At 40.7% G+C, this 26,337-nt stretch overlaps 1 protein-coding gene across 2 annotated transcripts in view; it reads left to right on the forward strand.

The window, feature by feature from the left end:
• The window catches only part of LOC111144757 (WASH complex subunit 2-like), a 55,868-nt gene that overhangs the window by 13,293 nt on the left and 16,238 nt on the right, over positions 1 to 26,337 (forward strand). For both annotated transcript variants that reach the window (XM_022499199.1, XM_022499198.1), the window contains exons 8-21: positions 1,220 to 1,267; positions 3,196 to 3,306; positions 3,834 to 3,921; positions 4,454 to 4,525; positions 5,270 to 5,388; positions 5,827 to 5,884; positions 7,043 to 7,102; positions 7,493 to 7,684; positions 9,806 to 9,933; positions 11,369 to 11,455; positions 14,409 to 14,510; positions 16,605 to 16,736; positions 19,230 to 19,393; positions 23,173 to 23,275. In XM_022499199.1, the coding sequence (XP_022354907.1) occupies positions 1,220 to 1,267; positions 3,196 to 3,306; positions 3,834 to 3,921; positions 4,454 to 4,525; positions 5,270 to 5,388; positions 5,827 to 5,884; positions 7,043 to 7,102; positions 7,493 to 7,684; positions 9,806 to 9,933; positions 11,369 to 11,455; positions 14,409 to 14,510; positions 16,605 to 16,736; positions 19,230 to 19,393; positions 23,173 to 23,275 (1,464 nt within the window). The remainder of the gene's footprint in view (positions 1 to 1,219; positions 1,268 to 3,195; positions 3,307 to 3,833; positions 3,922 to 4,453; positions 4,526 to 5,269; positions 5,389 to 5,826; positions 5,885 to 7,042; positions 7,103 to 7,492; positions 7,685 to 9,805; positions 9,934 to 11,368; positions 11,456 to 14,408; positions 14,511 to 16,604; positions 16,737 to 19,229; positions 19,394 to 23,172; positions 23,276 to 26,337) is intronic.

Consider the following 26,337-nt stretch of genomic DNA (forward strand, 5'->3'; position numbering starts at 1 on the left):
ACAAAAGCAAGGAAACTGCTTTATTAATCCCCCCCCTTTTAAAAAGATTTTATATATTTATTGGAGAGAGAAAGCCAGAGACCGAGCATGAGCAGAAGGAGAAGGGCAGGGGGAGAGGGAGAAGCAGACTGCTCTGCTGAGTGGGGAGCCCTGTGAGGGGGCTGGGATCTGGGGATCATGACCTGACCCCAAGGCAGACACTTAACTGACTGAGCCACCCATGCGTCCCATTTAATCCCTTTTTGACCATTCCCCTCCCTCTGACCTCCCCATCAAGCCCTTCTCTTACCAGTATATTTTGAGGGGGGCAGCTTAGATATTTTGGAAGAATCTGCCTATAGTGCAGTCTTTGAGTTTCTATTTTGGAATAATTTTAGGGAAAAAGTCCATATTTAAAACTTGTTTATACTATAAAACCTAATCCAGAAGAATGCTTGAAGCATTCACTTACATTTTCATTTTGCTGCTGGCTCTACTATCTTCACATCTACAGAACATGATCTGACTCCCTGCTCTAGGCCTTGGCCTCTGTGGACCTTGACCATTGTTGTATCTGGGGTTGTTCCTTGAGACAGAATATTTGTTACTAATGTGTGAAGGATAGTTCATGAGTGTGGATTCCTAAAAGGAGACGGTATTATATGTATGCTCCTCTCTTCTCCTCCTTCCTTCTTTCTGCAGTTGGCCTCCCCTACCTTCCTGCTGGCCCTCCAAATATAGCCCCTAACAGTAAGAATAAACTTTTCCTAAATAAACTGGCTGTAACTGATATTCATTAGCTGAATCCTTTGCTTTTAGCATTCGATTGCTGGTAGGAAACACTGATGCTCCCCCTCTTGGGCCTGATGTAGTAGTTATCTTAGTTAGAGGGAATATAGAGAGTAGAGTCTAAAATGTAACATCACACAAACCAAGTTGTGATAGTTTAATTAAATGTGCAAATATTACTTTAACTTCAGAGGTTAGCAATGATAGTGCAAATAGGTATGAGCAAATTATTAGAGATGTTTAAGTTAACCACAAAAATTACATGTTAGCCTGAATGGCTCTTGGTGCTACTGCCAACTCCCCACTTTATCTGCACCTTGATACTCCAAGTGACCAGTAAGCAGTACAAAGAGACTGAGTATAGATGTGTGGCAGAGACTTAGACCTGAAGTCATTTCTGTGCTTGTGAGTAAATCCTGTATTAACAACAAAGCCTTTTTTCCCCCTAAAGGAGTCAGATGAAGATTTTGCTAATCATAGTGACAACGATCAAAACCGGGTGAGTCTCATGTACTAAAGTGACTTTGCTTTTAAATTTTAACTGAAGCATAGCATGTATACTAAATGTATGCTGAAATTACTTTTGAGGAGAGCTGGGTGGGGGGGATGGGTGAAATAGGTGAAGGGGATTGCGCTGAGTAACATAGAGAATTGTTGAATCACTATATTGTACACCTGAAACTAATATAGTATTGTATGTTAATTATATTGGAATTAAAACAATAAAAAATCAAATAAAAAATTACTTAGAATGACTTAAGGGAAAGTAGGGATTTATTCCTTATTTTTACTGCTAATTTTCCTTCAAGCATTTCATGTTTTTAAGTTATCACCTTGGGGTTTTTTCGTTTGTTTTTTTCTCGTTTTGCTTTGTATTTTATCTTCATTTTTCTTAGAAAACAAGGAAGTGAAAAACAAAATTGAGAAACAGAGTCTCTAAAAGAAGGCCCAGTTACTCAAGCGGAAATATTTCACACGAATCCCCTTCCCCTGTTTTAAAATTTGAGATAATACAGCAATAAGGTTAAGGGACACTCAGAAGGTGCAAATCTAATCCTACTGTGTTAGCATAGCAGTCTTAATTTTTGCATGACCTTCTAAGGATGTAATCTTTCCTTAATATGCATACCTTTTCTGCTTTTTTATGTTAACATATTAAAATATTTTCTTATTTTTGAATTGTTCGTATTTGCTTTATGAACTCCATATTTTAAGCATAATAATATAATGATACTTTCATAGTATCTAAATTTATATGGGAAATAGTTTATTTCCAGGATTTTATTTTTGAGTTAATGCTGTATTACGTTATTTCCGTACACAAAAATCCGCTTATATGAACAATTTCCTTAGGAATGAGATGGTATAGAATTAGAATAAAGGCTCTTGATATTATTGTCTCATTACAGATCATGCATAATGAGTTTTATATAATCTCATCAGCACTGGGATTATGATTTTTGCTACCATAATATACATACAGTGGTATATTGAGATAGTCCCAATTTGCATTTCATTTTCCTAATTGGGAAATATTTTTTCACAAAAATTTTCAGCTACCAAGTAAAGGATTTCATACTTTTTGGTTAGTACTCGTATTTTCCCGGTTGTATTGACAGAGGCGATTTAATAATCGGTCTGTAGAGGATATTCATATCTATGGAACTTACTATTAAGATTGATAACTTCAGACTTTTATATAAGACAATATAGTGGTTAAAAGCATTGACCTAACCATTTATTTTATTGGTAAAGACAGACTGGTTTTCTGTGCCCCAGCGAGCCTCAGGATTCTAAGGATTAAAGTAGCTTATTAAGTGCTTTTAGCTTAGTACCTCACACAGTTTATACAAATGATACCTACCAGTGGCTGCTTTTATAAAGATTAGAACTTCACAGATAAAGCTTAGTTTGAGCCCTCCAATCTTCATTATCCTACACTCTTTCAGAGGTAACTGGTGTTATGATTGGGGGTATAAGTGCTTTCTTTGCTTTTTCAAATGTATCTGTGTCCCTAGAAGTGAGATAGGTGTTTGGGTGGGGGGCAGGGAATCATGCTCAGTTTCTCATTCAGCATTTCTTTCACTTGATGCCTTTGATGCCTCTGCAGTTGTTACATCTGATTCCTTTTAATTATTCGTATTCTTAGCAAGATGAGATTCTGCTTATTTAGGTTATCATTTCTCCAGTGACGGATGTTTTTACATATTTCAGTGTTTATTATTCTGTCTAGTATTTGCACTGAAAATACATCTTACGTGTTATTTGTTGTAGCACATTTATTGCTTTGGGACTTCCGCTGCATCCCCACCATCATGCCCCTTGTTTGACAAGCTGTGAATGTTTTGCCGATAGGCTAAGTGGCAGTATCTCTTTCAGTTGGATGACCTTATCTCCTAGTTCTAATCTCGAGGTTTATGCTCTTAGCACACTGTGCAAATGAGTGATGAAGAAGAGGATGATGACGGCTGTGACATTTTCGCTGACTCTGAGAAGGAGGAGGAAGATATTGAGGACATTGAAGAAAATACTAGACCTGTAAGAAAGACTACAGTTAACTCTCTTGACAAGGTTTTAGAAATGAGGACTCGTTACTTCTTTTGTCATTTATGTTCATAACTATCTCATTTTGCATTATATTTTGTACATTTACACTTTTGAAAATAATGGCAGAGCATCACTAGTTGGCCTTACAAGGATCACTTTCACTTCCTGTTGTTAAGTTTTACAAGTCAGATCGTTCAAGTATATTCAGTTCTAGAGTTTTAAGACCCTACCCCTCTTCTCACCCTTAGTCCTCATGGAAGCTTTCTTAATCTGACTCTTCCAGGATTGAAGTGAAATATTGAAATAAAATAAGCAAATAAGGAGCATCTCCCTGTGAAGGGAGTTCTGTTTCTCACGTGATCTGGATAGGGTACATATGCTTACATTCATTTAGTTAAATTTTTAATCAGTTCAATTCCTTTGCCTTTGTTTACATAATTTTGTTAGGTATCAAAAGAAACTGTGGTAGTTTGTGTGTTACCAAAAAAGGTGATACTTTTGATCTTCTCTGCCTGTAGAAAAAAAGTAGACCTACATCGTTTGCTGATGAGCTGGCGGCTCGAATCAAAGGGGAGGCGACAGGCCAGGTGGAAGAGGAGCGAACAGGTACGTCACTGAGGGGAGTTAATGGGTCAGGGAGGGAGTGCAGAACCCTCTGCTGGGCTTCACTGAGAGCATATTTCCCTGTTTAATTTTACTGAGGCATGAGAGGCTTATTCTTTTTTTTTTTGGTTTATAGACTCTTTCATAATTGAACATTGTGGAACCCCCAGGAACAATGCACATATACACATGTGTGTAATATTTTATATGGAGTTTCAGAGGATTAATAGCTGCTCTAATTATTTATCACAGGCTCCAGATTAGGGATCTCTCACTCAGTATTTAATCCTATATTTGACTAAACACGAATGTACTATCTCATATATTCTAGTGACTGAGCAGGATGGAATGATGTCAGAATAATTCTTTCAGGTTGAGGGTACTGACTGTAGTTCTAAGGTAGAGCTGAGACACAAAGTTGAACGTCCTGCTCTTAGCTTCGGAGCCCCAAGGCTGACAGAAATAACCGTAAAAGTCAGTCTATAAATACTAACGGTAGACTGTGTATGCTTAAAACCGTGAAATACTCTTCAAGCCTTGTCTCCAGGAGAAGCAAAACCTCGGAAGACATTGGAGGAGAAGAAGGAGAAGAAAACTCCCTCAGATGGTAAGCCTTTCCCCTCAATTCTGTTACATTAGGAGGCTCCTGATTCAGGAATATCACTTTTGTAATTCATAGAATTCCGCTTTAAATGCCGACAAATGGGGTCTGTCTCTCTTCTCATTTCTAAACCATTTAAAAGTGTGCTTTGGGGTCCTGGGAGGAGATTTGTGTATGGCATCAGAATGCTGTAAAGATTTGAATTACTAAGTTTTATAGCGATCATCAGCGTCTTTCTAGAATTCTCTGGATGTAGAGAAACTAGGGAACCCTAGCATTTGTTTTCTTTTTTTTTTTTTTTTTAGCATTTATTTTCAATAAAGAATATATCAGAGCCTTTCATATTTAACAATAACATCCATTACATTCCTACTTGTGACTGTGTCAATCTACAGATCTTTGTTCAGTCCTCCCTCCTCCCAAATTCTTGGTGGGGTGGGTCTTCAAGGCAATTGAACCAGCTGCTTGCTTCCAGAGAAACAAATCTAGGTAAAGAGGGTTGCCTGAGGAATTCATCTTGCTTCAGACATGTACGGAGTTAAGGGTAGGAACCAGAGAGCCTTTTAAGGGATTCATTGGACTGTTGAATGAATTTTGTTTGAAATTCCTCGGACTGCTGTTACATATGGTACGGTTAGTTACACTCCATGTCAGTCTCGGAGATGTTGTAAAGACTAACCCTGGAAATTTGAGTTCCAAACCCATCTTTTAACTCTCCCCCTGTGAAACATTTCCCTTTCTGCTTGTTAGATGAAGAGGACAACTTATTCGGACCCCCCAAGCTGACTGATGAAGACTTCTCCCCATTTGGCTCCCGAGGTGGCCTGTTCAGTGGAGGGAAAGGACTTTTCGATGATGAGGATGATGAGGTGAGTCCTTGGTAATCAATGAAGCTCCCCCTCGTTGTGTCATGGGTTCACAATCAGTAGGGAAGAAATGGCTTCTTAGTTGCAAGTTGTACTTTCTCATATTTTGAACTAAGGATCACAAGGTGAGAAAATACTGTATCCTGTTGCCCTTTGTTAGGTGGAGAGAGGTTGTGAGAGCATTTATAGTGAATACTCGATCACATGGTCATTTCTTATCTGTTATTTTTCTTCCATTATATTTAATTCCTGGATAGACCTGAACTCTTTAAGACTCTGATTTGGCCATAGTTTTAACTTTGAAACTAAATTCTGGCAGAACAGTAAATATGTATCTTTAAACTTTACAAGGTACTTTTCTTTAGAAATCCTCAAACGCAGCTGCATTTTCCTTTGTTTTTTTTTTTTTTAATTTCATGTCCTGTACTTTCATGCAAGCAGAGTGACCTCTTCACAGAAGCCCCTCAGGATCGGGAAGCTCAAACCTCTGTTAATGCAGGTAAGCTTGCGTTGAGGCTGGCTCTTCTTATTCGTGAACAGAATTCCAGAACTTAATTTCTCAGTAGGAGGAGGAACCCCTACAGTTGTTCCCCAACCCTCGCTCGCTAGGCAGGAAGCTGTTTTATAGCCTTGGTCTAGTTAAGAGCTTCTGATTTTCTCTAATTCATGTCTTGTAAACCCACATCATAGTTTTGTCTCTTTTTAAAATTTTGTGTTTTTTGACATTTTTAAAATTTAAATCCAATTAATTAACATATAGTGTATTCTTGATTTCAGAGGTATAGGCCTGTGATTCGTCAGTCTTCTATAATACCCAGTATTCATTATATCACATGCCCTCCTTTATCTCTTTCTTAATAGAGAAGTCATAAAAAGTCAAACTGGAAAAGTACTCTGTAGCAGTGTTGATGATATTTTAATTTAATCATGTTTAATTCAAAGAAGCATTTCTAGAATTCTGCATATAAATTGGAGGTCAGTAATTCCATTGTCCGGTGTTCATCAGAATTGTCTGTGGAGCACACATGAAAAAGAAAAAACTTGACAAATTTTATTCATTCCATATGTGGTAGTTCTTGGGATTTGGGAATTAATTAATTGAAGCAAATGGTCTCCTTGGGTCACCAGCCATCAGATTTTGGACTTGCTGTGATGCTGTTGGTTTGATGTCCTGCCCTTCCTGCTCTCTACTTTTTGGCATCAGTGGATGCTGGTTTCCCCTCCTTATTGTTGTCATCTTCATTTTTTTGTTGTTGTTGATATTTCACAATTTTTGCCATTCTCTTCGACTTGTTTGTTCTCCAGTTGGATTGCATAGAGCCAAAACTGTTAAGGAGGCCTGTTTGCTCTGCCTCCCCTTTGGGCCTTTCCCCTTCCTTGGCTCCTCAGCCCACCCAGTGCTATTGTTTGACCAGACTCAGAGTGATCGTCCCTGGGAGTCAAAGCTTGGATTTTATTAGTGCCAGGAAAAAAGTACTGGGGTGGAGAGAAGAGTGAACTAAAGCTAAGGAGTTTTAAAATGGCTCTTTTAGGAAAAACTAGTTTTCAAAGGTACTCTCACTAGCTCTGTATTGTGTTGTACATATTTCAGTAAGGTGCCTTTGACAAGAAAAGTCATCTTTCCTGAAGAGGTAATTTTTTTCTTTCTCATTTTTAGTGTCTTCGTCCTCCAAACCTGGAAAGAAAATCCCAGCAGGAGCTGTTTCTGTATTTTTAGGTATCATGACCTAGGGTTTGTTTTTTAAAAACCAGCTAAGTACTGTTTTGTCATTTTTTTAAATTGTCATCCATGTGCCATCTGGAGAGTAGGGGGAGCTTCAGAGGGCAATGGATAGCCTGCAGGAAGAGCTCATTCATTGGTCTTAGCTCATATTCTTTCAGAAGGCAATGGCCTTGGACTTCCTTATGGTTTAGTGACCAGGTGATTGGCGTCATGGGATGTTCTGTAGCAGTAAAGAATGGGGTTTGTTGGGTCCTGTTAATGTGTTTTGTGGATGAGCAGAAACTGATTGTTCTTGGTGGGTGGTCCTTTTTTTTCCCCCCTGTAAAATCAAGAGCCTACCCACTCTGGCTCACTGCTGTGGCTGTCCTGTCCCTCCACCCACAGGGGACACTGATGTGTTTGGTGCCACCTCTGTTCCATCTCTGAAGGAGCCCCAGAAGGCCAAGGAGCCCCAGAAGCCCGAGCAGCCCACTCCAGGGAAAAGCCCGTACCCTCCTGCACCAGCTGGCCTCTTTGATGATGATGATGACGACGATGACTTTTTTACAGCATCCTGCAGCAAACCTTCCAAAACAGGTACCTCTTCCAGCATCTTTTTCTGGGAATTGAGCCAGGGAGAGAATGTTGACAAAGCTTGTCAAGTTCTCTGTGTCTTCCAGTAACGGGGTCCCTCCTCAAGCATTCCTGCCATAGAGTGTTATCTTGCCTTCCTTAGTCATGGCGCCTTAGAGGTCTCTGTTTCCCGAACTAATCTTCCCTGCTTTGGAAAATAATTACTAGGATTATCTGCCTTATGGAGAGCTAAAATCTGTTCCCCTGTAGTACCTTCTGAAGATTTCTGGTTGTGACCCTTGGAGTTACAGAGGAAGTTTTAATGATGCTTTCTTCTGGCAGCACGTAGTAAATTATATGAGCAGAATGTCACGTGTTAGCTATTCAGTTCCCAGCTTCTCGTCCCTGTCCAGGAAGCCCACCTAACCTTAGCCTTTCTTATATGGCAGGGTTTTCAGCCTCTTGGGCACTTTGTCACTCTCCTTTCTTCTCTCCTCAAATTCAAGCCCATATGGTCACAAAGTCGCTCTTCTTAAATTAGTTGTTTCTGTGCAGATGAGTCTTCTGGGACTCTCATCAGAATGCAGATTCACATTCAGATTCAGCAGGTTTGGGGTGAGGCCTGTGATTTCTGCATTTCTGATAGCCTCCCTGGTGGGAAACACCAAGTGTTTTTCCAGAAAAGAAGGATACTACTAGGTGTACAGTTTCCAGCAACATGAGAAGAAGACTGTTATTTTGAAGACAAGGTGAACCAGGATTCAGTGGGAAACACATTCTCTGGACTTAACTCCTTTTCCAGTGGTGAGCATGAGAAGTAAGGATAGAAACAGAAACCTGAGAGAAATGATCACCTAGTTATTTTAGAAAGTGTGCAAACAGATGCATAAAACACTCAGATCTAGGCCGACTAAAATGGCAGTGAATAAAGGTCGTGGTGCCTCTCTTGGCCTGGAAGGACTCTCGCCTAATGGGGATTGTTGAGAACTGATTTAAAATTACAGAGAAGTTGACAGCTGCTACAAGTCAGTGTCCTCATTGCAGTGACACATACCTCGTTCCATACAAGAGTGCTCTTGGTAGTGAAAGGCTGGAGATTGCCCTGGTTCTCACCCGTAGGGTCAACAGTGGTCTCTTGTTCAGTGGGATTTGGTGAGGTGTTACAGAGAATGAAGTCTGTGTATGTTGACATGAGAAAGATTCTGTAGGTACATTAAGTGAAAAACATAAATCATAAGAAATATTATTAGAGTTATGTTATCATTTATAGCTTTATTTGTGAGTCACTGAAATGAGTATGTCAGTGTATCCTTTGGAGGAATTAGGTATGTGTATATAAACTATTCCTGATAGTGGTTTTGTTTGGGTGGGCAGGTGGAGTTACGCGGGAGATTTCAGTGTTTGACTTTTAATTAATTATTTATTTATTTGTTTATTACTGTTTAAAAAGAATTTTATTTTTAAATAATCTGCACCCCCAACATGGGGCTTGAACTCACAACCCTGAGATCAGGAGTCACATGCTCTGCTGACTGAGCCAACCATGCATCCCAGTAGTTTGACTTTTTATATATTTATTTAATTATTTATTTAAACATTTTACTTATTTATTTGAGAGAGAGAGAGAGAGAGCATGCGGGGGGAGGGTCAGAGGGAGAAGCCGATCCCCCACCGAGCATGTACCCCATGCCCCCCCCCCGAAGTGGGACTCGATCCTGGGACTTCAGGATCATGACTTGAACCAAAGGTAGTTGCTTAACCAACTGAGCCACCCAGGTGCCCAGTAGTTTGTCTTTTTAAAAGGAAGACCCAACCCTCACTTCTCAGATTCCTAAGGTGGTTGCTTCTTAAATGATCTTTCTTTCTTTAGGTCTCTATTTACCTTTAATGGCAGTCCAAGCTAGGCTAAGCTTAGGACTCCACTGCTTGGATGAGTGTGTGAGCCAGGTGGTTAAACCACGGATCCTGTGTTTCATTTGAGCTGCTCTTGTGTACTTTGAAAAATTCCAACTTAATACTGTTTCATAACTAATCAAAGAATAATACTCTTCTAGTTACTCCTTGGGAGGGAAGAATTTTTATTCTGTGAATTTAGTGGTGGGAGTTTTGACTTTAGTGTAATTTTCTGCTGAATCTGTTTTAAAGACAAAGTCAAATCCACCGCCAATATCTTTGATGATGAGGAAGGAGATCTGTTCCAAGAAAAAGCAGCTGCTTTGCCAGAAGCCACTGTGACTCGGACAGAGGAAAATAAAGCAAGGGCAGATCAAAAGGTGAGCAGGAAGGAAACTTAACATAGTGAAGCCTTGTTAAGTGTTGATTTGGGGCATCTTGTGAGTCCGTCTGGAACCCAGAGGGAAGTGGTGTTTCCTTTCAGGTGTTTGGTGAAGGACTTGAATCATACAGCAAGGTGAAAGAACACTGAGCACTGACATCCGAATACCTACCACCTAGATTGTGGAATTGTTTGGATTTTGCCTTGCTCAGTGGGTTTTACCTTCATGGATGATCTGTTCCTGAACCAGTTATCATGTTAAGGGGTTACAAAAGAACGTTTTTCCAATTCTCTCATTTCTTCTGTATTAGCTAACATATTTCCAAACAGAACCGAAGAACTTTCTTTCCTCTTTCTTTCCTGATTTTTAAGTTGTCACTGTAGGATTATGGATTATGGATTCTCTCTTCAACCTGTTATAAACCATTATCATCATTGTTTTTGTTTGTTTTAAATGAACCTGTGTTTGGCTAACAGGATGCATCCCCATCAGCCTTTAAGCTCTTCTGGCTGTTGTCCCTTTACTTGGTATCCTACATAGCTTGATCTGTCTTCTTTCTTTCTCTCTCTCTATTTTAACTTTGTTTGTTTATTTAATGATTATTTATTTTACAGAGAGAGCATGTGCACACATGTGCATGAGGGGGTGGGGCAGAGGGAGAGGGGGAGAGAGAATCTCAAGCAGACTCCTCCTAGGCATGGAGCCTGACACAGGAATCGATCCCAGGACCCTGAGATCATGACCTGAGCCTCAAATCAAGAGTCAGATGCTTAACGGACTGAGCCACCCAAGTGCCCCTGTTTATTTATTTAGTAATCTTTACACCCAGTATGGGGCTCGAACTCATGACCTTGAGATCAAGAGTTGCATGTTCTTCCAATCGAGCCAGCCAGGTGCCCTGATCATCCTCTTTCCAAAGCACCTCTTGTGTGTCCTTTCTATGAAACCCAGACCTTCCCACTGCTGACCACTTGTGCCTTAGCATTCAGTTCTGGCAGGCTCCTAGGGGTAGCCTGCCTTTCTCTGCTGGCTCCAACGATATATGTCCCATTTGGGTACTGAATACCCGGATCCACCAGATGTACCCTCTGGCTTAACTTGTTTTTCTCTTCTCCTGTAGTTCCCTCTGCCTGGCCTGTCCTCGCTTGTACATCTCCTGTGTTTAGGCTTTGTCCTGAGAAATTTACTTTATTGAGGAACTATTTTTTTCTTCTTTCCTAACTTATACCGATTTTTAAATTCTCATGATTCTTCTTTTGCATTAATTCTTCGTACGTGTTTAAGGTCTGCATCTTATTCCCCTGGCATATGGCCTGGTGCCTTACCTGAGCAGAGACCCAGTCTGTATTCCAAATGAATCTTTGAATAAACCCTCATTTCTGTTTATCTTGTTTGTTAACCTTTAGGTTTTTGGTTTTTTTTCCCCCCCAAGGTTACCCTTCCTTCCAGCAAAAATCCCAAGCTCTTGCCAGAAACAAAGACTCAAAAAGGTTTATTTTCAGATGAAGAGGACTCTGAGGTAAGGAATTCTCGTTCTTAGTTCTAGGGAACTAGTCTTGGATATGACAAAATATTTCTAAATCAGGGTTTTTTAGTAGAGGTACAAGACCTTTTATTAAATACTTCTTTTTTTGGAAATTCATGTTTTGAGAACACATGGTGTTTAGAAAGCAGTATGTGTAGTAATACTTTTCACTGTTGGGTTTGAATCCAGTGCATCTCCTGGGAGAAAAATACTCTCTTGAGGATGCTCAAATCTCAGGCTCTTTGTTGATCCATGGTGTGGTGAGGTGCCTTTACCAGAACAGAAATCAACATGCTGTCTCCTTTTTCAGTAGTCTCATTGAGTAACGAGCGTAGTGCCGCATGGTATGTATTCTGGCATAGCCTTTTATCTTGTGACCAGTAACGGTTTGTGGGCTGGCAGTGTTTGTAGACAGCCTTGGTTCTTGAAGGTTCCCATCTGGAAGCATCTTTCTAGTGGAACAGCAACCCTCTCACAAGTGTCTCTCACAGGCCTAGGTCCTTTTAGATCTGATTTCATGCCTCAATCAAGAGTTATATGCTTAATGGACTGAGCCACCCAGGCGCCCCTATTTATTTATTTAGTAATCTTTACATCCAGTATGGGGCTCAGGGGATCAGAGACCTGTCTGAAAATGTAATGGGCGTTGTAAATCCCCTTTACAGAAAAATATATGGACATGGCAGAAATTTACATGTAATGTCAATAAATTGTGAACTCTGGATTAAGCTTTTGTGGTTACTTTAGGGGATCAGAGACCTGTCTGAAAATGTAATGGGCGTCATAAATCCCCTTTACAGAAAAATGTATGGACATGGCAGAAATTTACATGTAATGTCAATAAATTGTGAACTCTGGATTAAGCTTTTGTGGTTACTTTGCACAAACAGCCAGGATGGACGTACAACTCTTTGGAAGTGGAGTGATTGCCATTGATGTAAATAAAACCCATGAGGCTTATATTTCATTGACGGCCAGTGTACAGAAGATAGGAACTAACCAGACTCCAGTTAAGCCAAACTCCTGACACATGAGCACAGCATGGTGGGGCCTCGCACTCCAGTCTCATCCCACGCTCCCGGCTTCCTCATCCTCAAGCACACCTGCACTGACTCCTGCCCTCTGGGAGTGCTTGTCCTAGAATCTGGATGCCTTGTTTCCTTCCTTCTTACAGTTTTTTTTTTTTTTGAGGCCTCCTCTGACGATCCTTTGCATGATTGCAAGCCCGCCAGCACTCGCCACACTGTACTCCTTGCCTTCTCTTCTGCTCTGTTGTTCCCCACGATATGTGTTGCTATGTGACATTTCATGTGTACCTGTTCATTACCTCAGTCCCAACTAGAATAAGCTCCATGAGGGCAGGCCTTTTTGTCTCCTCCTATACCTCTAACACTTAGGCTAGTGCTCGGCCTTTGGTAAGCCAATTTAAGAGTTGTTGACTACATGAAAAAACCAAATGTGAGCAATTTCAGTGACTTAAAATGTGTTCCGGTTCCTTATTAACTGTGAAATAAATCATTCCCAAACTTAGTGGTATCAAACACCAGTAAGTTTTATTATCTCCTGTGGTTCTAGAACCGGACTGGGTTCAGCCAGGCACTTGTCAGTTAGGGTCTCTCATGTGGTTCTGGTCTGAAGGTGGCTGGGCCGAGAATCCTTTCACTCCTGTGTCCGGTAGCTGGGCAGAAAGACTCAGACAGCTGGGGCTCTGGGGGCACCCTTCTCCATCTTTCTGTGGTCTCCTGGCATGGCAGTTGCAGGGAAGGTGGGTTCTTAAGTGGTAGCACAGGGCTTCAAAGTGAGATTGCCCAGAGAGCAGTGCAGAGGCCATATTGCTCTTTGTAACCTGGCCTTGGAGGTCAGCATGGTCGAGATTCCAGGTGGGGCGATGCAGACTCTACTTGTTGGTGGTAGGATTGTATAAGAATTTGCAGACAGGTTTTACTACCACCACCGGAGGCTTTGTCCCATGTGCATTGTCATAAATTGTTATTACTGGATGCTGTCGGGGTACTTATGCAAGGAAAAGTGAGACAAAGAAATCTTTCTGTAAGTGAAATCTTGCCAATGTGTAAAATGCAGGAGAGGCTGTCGCTCCCCCCATGTGGCCTCTTTATCTCACCAGACCCGTGGGACTCTGTGGGGTCCAGGTGAATCCACTGGGCTGAGAAGAGCTCTCCTCAGTTAATGAATTCATCAAGTCTGTGTTTTGAGAGGAGGCATTGATGCCATAATAAAAAGAAATACCCAGAGAGCTCTCAGAAACTGTTCTCGTCCTATTTAATTGTCTGGCTCTTGGCTATTGATGTTTCTGTCCTAAGGGAATAGGTATCCTATTTTTATGTTTCTAGTTCGTGCAGCTCAGTTTGCATCATAGGCTGACACTTACCACATGAAGTTTCTTCAGAGTCTAGTAGATCTTTTGCAGCATCTGTTATCTATAGTTCAAGTAGAATACCAAACATTTTAAAATAAAATCTGGATTTGTATATATTTGGAAGAAATAATATACTTTTATAAGGGGAGAGGAGAGTGTTAGTAAATAAAACAGAGTCATAGATGCAGTAATTTGGGAATCTAGCTTCTACTTCCGTTATTGAATCTGTTTAATTGCTCCAATTCTCTGGGCAAAAAAAGGAAGTCATTGTTACTTTTTTTAGCAGGATAAGAGATCAATTGGGAAATGTTGTCCATGTGGGAGTTTAGAAACCCCAGAGTTCCAGTGAGGCCACCTGGAGTTCCATGTGGGCCTCTTCCTTCTCACACGCGGGTGTCCATGCTGCACCCGCCAGGACAAACTGACGTGTCTTCTCAGCCAGCTTCCCTCTCATGGAGAGACCTAGACTCACGCAGCCATCATGCCATAGTCTTCAGTGTTTTATATTTAATTGATACCTTAAAAGCTGATCTGTCTTATTAACCAGGAACTTTAATCTTGGTCCAACAGGATTTGTTTTCTTCTCAAAATGTGAGTAAGTCAAAAGATGCATCTTTCCAGCCTAGCAAACTCCCCACGTCAGTCTCGCTTTTTGATGATGAAGATGAAGAGGTAAATGGTATTACTGCAATGCAAGATAAATAGGTTTTTGATGAGTAGAAAACCGTTGCTGATGTAGCTTTATAGTCGGAGGCTCATACAGTAGAACAAGGTGATGAGAGGCAGTGAAACAATCTGAGGCTTATATAACAAAAATAGTTTTTGTCTCTGCCTTCTTTCTTGACTCCTAGCTGTACAATGGGCAGGACATTAGATTATTATTTTTTTAAAGATTTTATTTATTTGAGAGAGAGCACAAGCAGGGGGAGTAGCAGACAGAAGGAGAGGGAGAGGCAGGCTCCCCACTGAACAGAGATCCTGCTACGGGGCTGGATCCCAGGACTGCGGGGGTCATGACCTGACCTGAAGGCAGACACTTAACCAACTGAGCCACCTGGGTGCCCTATGGACATTAGATTCTTTTTTTTTTTTTTAAAGATTTTATTTATTTGACACAGAGAGAGATCACAAGTAGAGAGAGAGAGAGAGAGGAGGAAGCAGGCTCCCTGCCTAGCAGAGAGCCTGATGTGGGACTCGATCCCAGGACCCTGAGATCATGACCTGAGCTGAAGGCAGAGGCTTAACCCACTGAGCCACCTAGGCAGCCCCTGGACATTAGATTCTTGACCCAGCTTTTAATGGAAGGCTTTGTAGATTTCATTTTAAAAATCTGTCTTTAAGAAAATACTTTTCAGGGGCACCTGGGTGGCTCAGTGGGTTAAGCCTCTGCCTTCGGTTCAGGTCATGATCCCAGGGTCCTGGGATCGAGCCCTGAATCAGGCTCTCTGCCCGGGAGGGAGCCTGCTTCCTCCTCTCTCTGCCTGCCTCTCTGCCTACTTGTGATCTCTCTGTCAAATAAATAAATAAAATCTTAAAAAAAAAAAAAAAGAAAATACTTTTCAGAGGATGTCTTTATTATACCCAATGACCTATGAGAATGTCTTGGATAAAGCGCAAATAGAAGACAGCCATGTCCTTACCTTGTTTTTCTTTTCTACCCTGGATGAGAGAGCAAAGTGGGGGAAGTAAATAAGAGGGAAGACGAATCAAACCTTCTTTCTTATGCAGTACTGTGCAGTGGTCAAGCTCATGGGCTTTGGCACCAGACCCCTGCATTCACCTGCAAATCAGGGACCTTGAGGAAGTGACTTAAACTTCCCAAATCCTATATGGCTTAATAGTATGTGGAGTCATTTTGGCAGCTGGAACAGCTCATGTACAGCTCTTGGCACTGTGCCTGGCACATAGTAAGTGCATGGGAAGTGTTCACTGTTGTCATTAGAATCTCTATCGGATAGCAGTTCATTTGCCCTTCCTACCTTCCCACACTTTGCTTAAAGCTTCCCTTTATCAAATCTTAACGTTTTAGGGCTATTCATCTGCTGTGGTATATTGTTAAGAGTATTTTTTTGTCTAACTCGGGTTCAGGCGCTCTGATGATTTTGTTTCTATTACCTTAATGAAAATAATAGATACTTTTGGAATGCTTGACTGTACAAAAATCGGTAAATGCCATTGAACCTGAGAATCAGCTCTTTAGTAGGCCAGTGATTTTATTTGGTAAACTGTTTCTTATGTTTGTATCGTCTCTTTAAAATTAACCAGAAAACACAAGTCATTCCTTCCCACTGTCCCAGGTATGTGTCTTTTGTAGGTGAGAGAGTGGAGAAAGCTCCCAGTTTCTCTCTATAATTCATTGCTCTGGTTTCTAAGTCATAGAAAGCTGTGTAAGTTGTTGCCTGTCACACAGTCTGGACTGCTCTCACTGATGAGCATAGAGGGCCCACATATAGCTGGCCTGAGTGGGACCAGGTTTCCTCCTATCTCTGTGACCTTGGCCTCTTCCCACTCCCAAGTGTTTTGCCTTTGAGTTCCATATGGTCTGTTCCCTTCTGTGGATGGAGAATACAGTTAGAGAAGATTATAGACTGTTGTTTTAGGGTTATCTGTAGGAGAAAAGTGGGATTTACTGGCATTTTGTGTTTTCCCCCTTAAGGTATTATATGTATTCTGTACTTGATTAAAGACTTATTCTTCAATGGTTTGACATGGAAGATTGTCTATTTTTTGCTTTATGTCATACTCTTCTGCCATTTGTTTTTCTAGGATAATCTTTTTGCGGCAACAGCTGCTAAGAAGCAGTCATCATCTCTTTTAACTCAGAGCCAAGAAAAAGCAAAACCATCTGAGCCCTCCAGAAAGAAAGCATCTGCTTTGTTGTTCAGCAGTGATGAGGAGGTGGGTGGAAAGTTTCTCCTGGAGAAGAGCAAGAGGTTGTTTGATGGGGTTTAAGAGTTACAACTATCCTAAATATTTTCTTTTTTCCTACCTATTTTATATCCAGTGAAGTTTAGTCACCAAAGATTTTGTTCATAAAACTGTCTCATTTTTTTCTGGAAGAAGGATATTTAGTATAGTATATTAATGTAAAAATTAATGTTTTCAGAGAAAAGTTGAGAATAAAAGAAGTATGCGTCTTAAATTATATGCCAATTCAGATGAGTTAGGACTATTTTATATTGTTAAATGATTATTATGTTTCATGAATCAAGAACTGTAGCTAGACATGGTAGGAATATCCTCTGTAAGTTTAACTCCTTATTTGTGAGTTTTAACAATATTTTTATTTGCTGTCTAGGTACAGATTAGCAGAGCTAGTAGTGAATATGGTTTAGTTGCTGATTTAATTGTATAGAAAAAGACCTTAAATATAATGACATTACAGACCCTGAGCATTAAAAATCTTTTTGCATTAAAATAATTGTTTTTTATTTTAACATTGTAGGCAAGTTATGAAGGCATGATGTGGTTGGAGAAATTATAGACATAGTAATGTGTTTTATTGGAAGCAACTTAAAATGATACAATATAATTTGCTTTTTCTACTCAAACATACGAATTTTATGATGGATTTTCCATTTTTTTTTCTCTCTAGCATTGTTTTCAGTTGTTCTCCCCATAGTAATGGCCAACTATCTGGAATTTTTCCTACACAGTATTAAAGTGGTTCAGGGAAAATAAAAATACAATTGACTTTTGAACAATGTGGGAATTAGGGGTATTGACCTCCTGTACAGTGGAAAATTGTCATGTAGCTTTGGACTCTCCAAAAACTTAACTACCAATAGCCTACTGTTGACCAGAAGCCTTACCAATAACATGAGTAGTTGGTTAACACTTAGTTTTATATGTTACACGTATATATGGATTATGCATTGTATTCTTACAATAAAGCAAGCTAGAGAAAAATTGTTAAGATCATAAGGAAGGGAAAATACATTTACAGTACTGTACATAGATTTATTGAAAAAATCCACATGCAGTTCAAACCCATGTTGAAGGGTCAATCGTTTTAGCTAAAGCTGGGAGTAACAGTATTTGCTCAGTAAAGATAATCAAGGTTCTAGAACAGTTCCTCTCCCCACCTTGGCTACCCATTGGAATCACCTGGAGAAAATTAAAAGAGTACTTTTACTTAATTGCACTCCTGTAGATTCTGAGTGGTTTGGTATATGACCTGCCACTGGAATGTTCTAAAGCTCTCCTGGGAGAGCCTCACTACACTAGAGGAGTACTTCTCAAACAATGACATGTCAAGAAATCACCTGGGCATCTTGTTATGAATGCAGACTCTAATTTAGAAAGTCTGGGCTGGAATCAGAAGTCTGTATAACATATGCCGCTGCTTGTGACCCCACTTTGCTTTGCAAAACTCTAGATTCTAGAGACCAAAGGACCACTTAAGGAAGTGTTCAGGAGTTCCTGTGTTTGAGAGCATAGCCAGGTGGGATTCCCTTAATGCTTTCTAAAGATCTAAGATTTAGGCTTTTGTGGTGAAAGGGTCACTAGCAGCTTTCTTTCCTTTTTGCTTTTTAAGGATTAATTTATTTGACAGAGAGCAAGCAAGCACAAGCAGGGGGAGCAGCAGAGGCAGACAGAGAAGCAGGCTCCCCACTGAGCAGGGAGCCCCACGTGCATGCAGGGCTCCATTCCAGGACCCTAGGGTCATGACCCGAGCCTGGAGACTTAACTGACTGAGCCATCCAGGCCTCCCACTAGCATTTTCATTGTGTCTTGTTTAGATGTGCATTGTGTGAACTTTTCATACATTTTTTTCCAGTCTGCTTTAAGATCTTTAAAGTATCATTTTCCTCAAAAGTTGCGTGTTCTTGATTTTTTTTTTTTTTAACATTCCTCTTTCTTCTCATCCCCCTCTATTCATAAGTTTGAATCTGCTAAGGTAGACAACTTCCCCTGTCCTAACCCAGAACAAAACCGTAGAGGGAAGAAACATGTGGTGATAGAGGAAGGCATAAGATCAGGACTGGAGGTTAAAAAGCCCAGATGTCTAGACTTGAGTTCAGAGAAAAGCCCCAGCTGTGAACTTTCTTCAAGAATGATATACTTAGGGGCACCTGGGTGGCTCAGTGGGTTAAAGCCTCTGCCTTCGGCTCAGGTCATGATCCCAGGGTCCTGGGATCGAGCCCCGCACCGGGCTCTCTGCTCGGTGGGGAGCCTGCTTTCCCCTCTCTCTCTCTGCCTCCCTCTCTGCCTACTTGTGATCTCTGTCTGTCGAATAAATAAATAAAATATATTAAAAAAAAGAATGATATACTTAGTTTAATAATTAGTTTAAATGCAATTTAGTTTAATGAATGTAAGTTTCATTTTACTTCCAGGTTCCTTAGTCTGAATTGCCACAGGATTTTAATATATATTTTATATTTTAAGGACCAGTGGAATATTGCTGATTCACAGACAAACTCAGCATCTGACAACAGGTCTAAACTTAGGGATTCTGGCACCACTCAGGAGCAGGAGGCCAAGGCTGTGAAAAAGACCAGTCTCTTTGAGGAGGATGATGAAGATGATCTGTTTGTTGTTGCTAAGGACAGGTGAGATAGTCATTGTAAGAAATTGTTTAACCAGTGTCTGTGGTAATAAGTAAAGGTATTTGATTCACAAGATGTCAGTTACTTGGGGTGCCGTGATAATCATTCATTACTTAGTAGTCATACAAGGGAGAACATCTTTGATTTTCACTTGTAGGGTATTTTCCCCCCAATGCTGGGAAATGTTTTTCTTAGCGGATTTATCTAATTTCTTCTACTTAGTATTTTTTTTCAACCCCTAAACATTATTTTTCTTTGCTGGGGATTCAAGTGCAGTTTGTTACCTTTTTTGTTTTCTTCTGGGATACCGTATAGAACGTAAAGTTTGGTCTGAGTTACTTAAGTTTCCCATTTGAATGAAAATCTACTCAGCATTGAAAAACATTCTTTGAAGGTTGGTTCTCTGCATAGCTGTGCAGTGTCAGCCCAGGGACTGGTGTCAGCCCAGTGGCTGGTGACTCTTCACTGCTCTGGCTGCTCCCCACATGGATACTTGGACTAAAGCCCGCGGAATGTTTTGTAGACTGCACATGGGCCCTGTTGGTGGTGTACCATGCTGCTTTCACAGATACTAGCAAGTGTAGGAGAGCATGTGGAAGAATTGTTGCCCTCCCACAATGCTGGTGGCAATGTCAGATGGTTTCACTTTAGAAAACAGTCGAGCAGTTCCTTAAAAAGTTAAATGTGGGGGCACCTGGGTGGCTCAGTGGGTTAAGCCTCTGCCTTCAGCTCAGGTCATGATCCCAGGGTCCTGGGATCGAGCCCCACATCGGGCTCTCTGCCCAGCAGGGAGCCTGCTTTCCCCTCTCTCTATGCCTGCCTCTCTGCCTACTTGTGATCCCTGCTGTCAAATAAATAAATAAAAATCTTAAAAAAAAAAAAAAGTTAAATGTGGAGTTACCATATGACTTAATTTCACTCTTAGGTAGATGCTCAAGGGAAATGAAAATACGTCCAGCCAAAAACTTGTATGTGAATGTTTGTTATAGCCTTATTCATAGTAGCCAAAAAGTGGAAACAAGCCAAACATCCTATCAATAGATGATAGGATAAAGAAAATGTGTTATGTCCATACAGTGGACTCTTAACTCAGCAATAACAAGGAATAAAATATTGATACATGCTACAGCATGGATGAACCTTAAATACTGTGTTAATTGAAAGCAGCCAGTCACAGGACCACATGTATGGTTCCATTTGTGTATAATAATCCCAAAGAGATAAATCTATAGAGACAGAAAGTAAATTAGTGTTTGCCTGGGGCTGAGGGGCAAGGAGAATTGGGAGTGATTATTAACAGGCATGGGGTTTCATTCTGGGTTGATGGAAATATTGTGAAGTTAGATGGTGGTGTTAGTTACACAACTCTGTACTAAAAACCAGTGAATTTCATACTATATTATAAAAGGGTAAATTTTATGGTATGTAAATTATATCTCAAAACCCTTCTGAAAAAAGAACGAAGAGCTGTGACTCTAACAAGTTGTGAAATACTGCCTTGTGAGCAGGGCACTCACACGTCCTGGCTTGTCTGGACAGCCCCGGTTTGTGCCCATCATTCCAGCATGCTTGTTGTTAATTTCCCTGTCATTCTCAGAAATGTCCTGTTTTAGGCCATAGGCTCTGGTTATCTTCACATTTGCTGATGTCTGCAATTTCAAATAAATCAAAATACGCAACCTGTTATTTACAGTGAGAAATACCCTAGTTCACTGAGCAGCGTATTTTTCTTCTGAGGACAGAGCTCCATGGGAGGCCCCAATTTAACCAGTAGTTGCTGAGTCTTTTGTTTTCTGTTGTAGCTCTGTCCAGAGAGCTAACTCATTTTCTGTAGCTTACCTTCAGAATCTGTCATCATGTACTTTTTGTGGGTTGGTTTGGTGTTTTGTTTTGTTTTTAGAAATTGTTCAGAAAATCATGCCTAAGATGTTTTCCTGCTGTAGCAGCTTAATGCGGTTTCGGTATTCTTTAGGCATCCGACATAGTTGTAAATATTTTGTGATCACTCATCACCAAGTAGTGAAATATTTTGGTTATTATTTGTGTAAATTTTTAGTGGTATATATCCATAAAGGCTTGTTAAATACCACCATACTGTGGCTTTTTGCTTTTATAACTTCTTCAAGGTATAGCGTTAATGTTTAACCTTCTTCGATATATATGTCTAACTACGTACACTCAAGGGTTTGGTTACTTGTGCTCCCTAGTCTGTGATGCTTAGGTTTTTAAACATTTTTTTTAAGATAGGCAGAAGTCAATATTAAACTAATGAATAAGCTACATAGATTGTGCCCTGCTAGTAATTAAACATACGAAAAAGATTATGATATATATACTTGTGTATATATATTAATTATGTCCTAACGTACGTAGATGTAGATGGTGAACAATTTACTGAAATGATGTGTTAGTATCATTTTTACTTAGCTAAAATTGAATTTATTTTATTTTTATTTAAAAAAAGATTTATTTATTTATTTCACAGAGAGAGACCGTGAGAAAGTGAACACAAGCAGGGGGAATGGGAGAGGGGGAAGCAGGCTTCTCACTGAGCAGGGAGCCCAATGCAGGGCTCAATCCCAGCACCCTGGGATCATGACCTGAGCCGATGGCAGATGCTTAACAGTTGAGCCACAGGTGCCCCTAAAATTGAATTTAAAGTTTTTGTTACATTGGTAATTGTGTAGTGTGCTAGTTGGATGACTCTTTATCACATAGTGAAAACTGGAACTTGACCTTTCAGTTCATTTTCTGTTCTGGATTCCCCACGTCTAGTGCTAAGCCTCTGTGTGATTCTCCGCTGTTGTATTTCTGTCCATTAAAAGTCCTGACCAGTATTTGTTCTGGCAGGTGTTTACTGGTCACCTTCTCTGTAGGGGCCAGGGCAGAATCCTAGGTGAGGAGGTAGGTAAAGATAGGCTAGAGGAAGGTGGTGAGGAGAGCTGTGGCTGAAAGAGCCCAGTATGTTTTTATTCCTTCTTTCTTTTTTTTAAAGATGTTTTATTTATTTATTAGAGAGAGAGAGAGAGCATACAAGGAGAGTGAGAGGGAGATGCAGACTCCTGCTGAGCAGAGAGCCCGACACAGTACTTGATCCTAGGACCCTGGGGTCATGACGCGAGCTGAAGGCAGATCCTCGACTGACAGAGCCACCCAGGCATGCGCTTCCCCAGCCTCCCCCCCCCCGCTTTTTTTTTTCCTAATATTTTAACTTCATTCTGCTTTTTTGTTTTTAAGTAGGCTCCACACCCAACATGGGGCTTGAACACATGACCCTGGGATCAAAGGTTGCATGCTCCACCAACTTAGCCAGCCAGGCACCCCCTTCCCCTCTCCAGTATATTCTTTATTGAAAACAGATGCTAGAGATCCCTAGTTTCTGTACTTCTCAAGAATTCTAGAAAGCTAGCAGTTGCTTTAAATCTAATAATTCAAATCTTTACACCATTTTTACTCCAACCCTACCTCTCTTCCCAGCATCCCCAACCATGCTTTTAAATACTTGGCCAAGATAACTACTAGTGCACCTATAGTGAGTCAAAGGGAAAGATGAAGAGGCCCTCAAACTTCTACATATGGTTGAGAGCCGGAGGCTGATGATATGTTAGACACAAATTGCACCCATTTTAAAGGTTTTTCTGGTTTCTTTTTAACTATGTAAGGTCAGCGATGACTTGGGTGTTTTAGTTGTAGGTGGGTTTCTATAAGTATGGCCTAGAGGGAATATTGTATGTATTTTTTAATCACATTTGCCTTATTTGACCTTTTGTTTGATTGTACAGCCAAAAGAAGCCCCAGAGAGTGTCACTCCTCTTTGAAGACGATGCTGACAGTGGAAGCTCTCTCTTTGGCTCTCCTCCTACATCTGTTCCTCCTACAACAACGGTATTTGTAGCTTCCTAGGTCCAGGAAATACCCTAGAGGCGATGTCACATGAGGAGTGAAACTTCCCTGAATCAGCCCCTGAAACCGATCTTGGAGGCTGAGTCTAATGGAAAATCCCATTTGCCTAGTTTTAGAAAGAGGTCTTCTATTAGTGGTATTTTATAGATGAAACACAAGCACAAAGCGTGGAAGAAAGGTTTCCTCCGTGTCATGCACCCACTTCGGCATCAGGGGTAGGGATCTGGAGTCTCATGGGAGAGCGCTGCTGCAGTCCTGTTGGGGGTCACCAGGCTCAGCTGCAGCCGTGTGGAATCATGCTAACATTAGACCAGGCCGGAAAGGCACATGTTATTCCTTTTAGGAGCACATTTCAAGTATTAACACTTTTTACTACTGTCAGTAGCCAGTCAGGAAAATGGAAGGAAATTCTGGCACGTGCTACAGCATGGATGGACCTTGAGGACTTCACACTGAGTGAAATAAGGCAGTCAGAAAAAGATAGTATATGATTCCACTTAGATGAGGTACCTGGAGGAGTCAGCTTCCAAGAAACTGAAAGTAGAACTGTGGTTTCTAGGGGCTGGGGAGAGAGGGAAATGGGGAGTCTTTTAATGAGTACAGAGTTTCAGTTTTGCAAGATGGAAAAATTCTAGAGGTTGGTTGCCTAACAGTGTGAATATTCCTAGCACTACTGAACCATATACATGGTTAAGATGGTCAATTTTATGTTTTTTAACGAGAGTAAAAAAAATTTTTTTTTTTTGTAGTTAAAAGGATATGATAAGAAAAAGTCAATTGGTGGCTATCTGGTGTAAATGATTCTGGTGACTACATCTACGTGACGTCACTACCACAGTCACCTAAGCTAAAAAATTTAGCCAGTCTTGGTGATAGTTACATCAAAAAGGAGTATTAAGGAACGAGAGGAAGGTGGGATTATGATAATAGTTGTTCAGGGAACCCAGGCGTACTGGAATCCTGCTCTGGCCTGCCATTCATCCCTCCCCATCTCCTTCCGTTAGTGGGTATATGTGAGCGTGTGCACATAGAACAAAGTGAGGCCAAGCGCTGGTTTACTACCAGCTGGCAATTGCTGACAGCCCCAAAGGGGAGTGTAAAACTTTTTAGGCTAGACTCCATGGAGACATCCTTTATCTGGCTCGGTTAGCCTAAAAGGCCAAGAATCAAGTCATGTCACAACCTGCTGTCAGGCCTTCAGTCCCAACTTCAGGCCCTTCAAATTTGGCATGTGATAGAGGCAAAAAGACCCACATGACAGAGAAGAAGGGATGAGCCCCTGGGCCGCCTCCCATGTGCCTTCTTTAAAAAGGTTTAGGAAGTGCGTAGAGAATGCAAAGTCCTTACTCTCCTCCCAGAGGAGTCATCAGTAACTGTGTGTTGTCAGCTCTTTCAGGCCTGCTCCCTGGCACCCCGTGTCTGTTTTATTTAAGTGAGATCATGTTATACATTTTTATGCATCTTTTTTCTCATCCTGCAGAATGTTTTTCATTTTCATAAGCTTGAGCTTATTCTTTTTCGCCACTCTCGGTATTCCCTGTAACTATTGGGACATGTGTAACTGACTTTGGCTTAAATGGAGTAACTGTTACTGTTCCCTTCTAGTTTATTAGGGATGTTTCTTCCCATCCCTACTGCCTTATCATATTTAGCCTTGACTTGAGATAATTTTATATCTTACTTCCCCATGATTGCTTCTTCCTTTCTTCCTCTGCTCTCCTTGCTGTTGCCCTGGTTCTGTTCGTAAATACAACCCGGTCCTGTCTTGTCCTTGTCACAAATACTTCAGGTGAGCCTCCCATGCCGCCTGTAATCTCATTCAAGTGGCACTCCTCTTTACCACCCTCACTCACCATGTGCTCTAGGTGGCTCACCCTGTCTCACAATACTCCAGGGGTCCTTACTGTCTCCCTGATCTGGAAATAGTCTTCATATTTTCAGACATAGGACAAACATTAACTTGTCCTGTGAAAGCTTGCCAGACTAGGCACATGTCAGTTGATGATTTAGGAATTTTTTTTTTCCACCATATTCCCATTAAGTGGAATTGTACCAGAAGCTTTTAGCATGGGGAGGAGCCTGCTGCCTTCCCTGCTGCTGCTTCTGAGGTTCTTGTCCTCTTCTCCTTGAATCACCCATCCTTGAATCTCCCTAAAGAAGACATCAGGTGGTTAAAAGAGTCAGATCTGAGTGGTTTTCTTCTGTAGATTATAAATAAAAACTTCTACTCTGGATAAATGAGCATTAATTTAATAAATACTAAAGGTTCTAGAAATGGAAAACTTCTTTCTACCTGTAGTAATGTGATTATTAAATGAGACAAAAACCAGAGATCAGCATCTTAAGTAGCTGAACAAACTGCACACAGAATTGTACCGTTTGTGAAATATAAGCACCTCTGGACAACAATATAGAAAAGATTTTTTGTTGTTGTTCAGAGATCTTAGAATATTTTCAAGTTAGATGTGACTTAGTTATCAACCTATCAGTGAAATTAATTTCATGATCAAGATGAATACAGCTTATCTTTAGGAACATTTACAACCAAAAGTTTGGGTGGCATTTTTCTTGATTTAAGAGACCGTATTTATTTATTTATTTATTTGTTTGTTTGTTTATTTAAAATTTTTTTTTAAAGATTTTATTTATTTATTTGTCAGAGAGAGAGAGGGAGAGAGAGCGAGCACAGGCAGACAGAATGGCAGGCAGAGGCAGAGGGAGAAGCAGGCTCCCTGGCAAGCAAGGAGCCCGATGTGGGACTCGATCCCAGGACGCTGGGATCATGACCTGAGCCGAAGGCAGCTGCCCAACCAACTGAGCCACCCAGGCATCCCAAGAGACCGTATTTAAATCTCGTTTCTTACCTAGACCTACTTTTGCATCGAAGTTGTATGTAGTTCTCCGAGAGACCAGCGCATTCCACAAAAATTTCTTCCTTTAATCGTTTCAGTATTGCCTGATCTCTTCTGAAACTGTTTCTTTGGATTTCCAGTCTTTTATTTCAGGTTCAAATGATTATGCGTTTTAAGGACGACTTCTTAACA

This window comes from Enhydra lutris, unplaced genomic scaffold (assembly GCF_002288905.1).
Source record: "Enhydra lutris kenyoni isolate GAN:26980312 unplaced genomic scaffold, ASM228890v2 scaffoldscaffold12, whole genome shotgun sequence".
Classification (NCBI taxonomy): domain Eukaryota; kingdom Metazoa; phylum Chordata; class Mammalia; order Carnivora; family Mustelidae; genus Enhydra; species Enhydra lutris.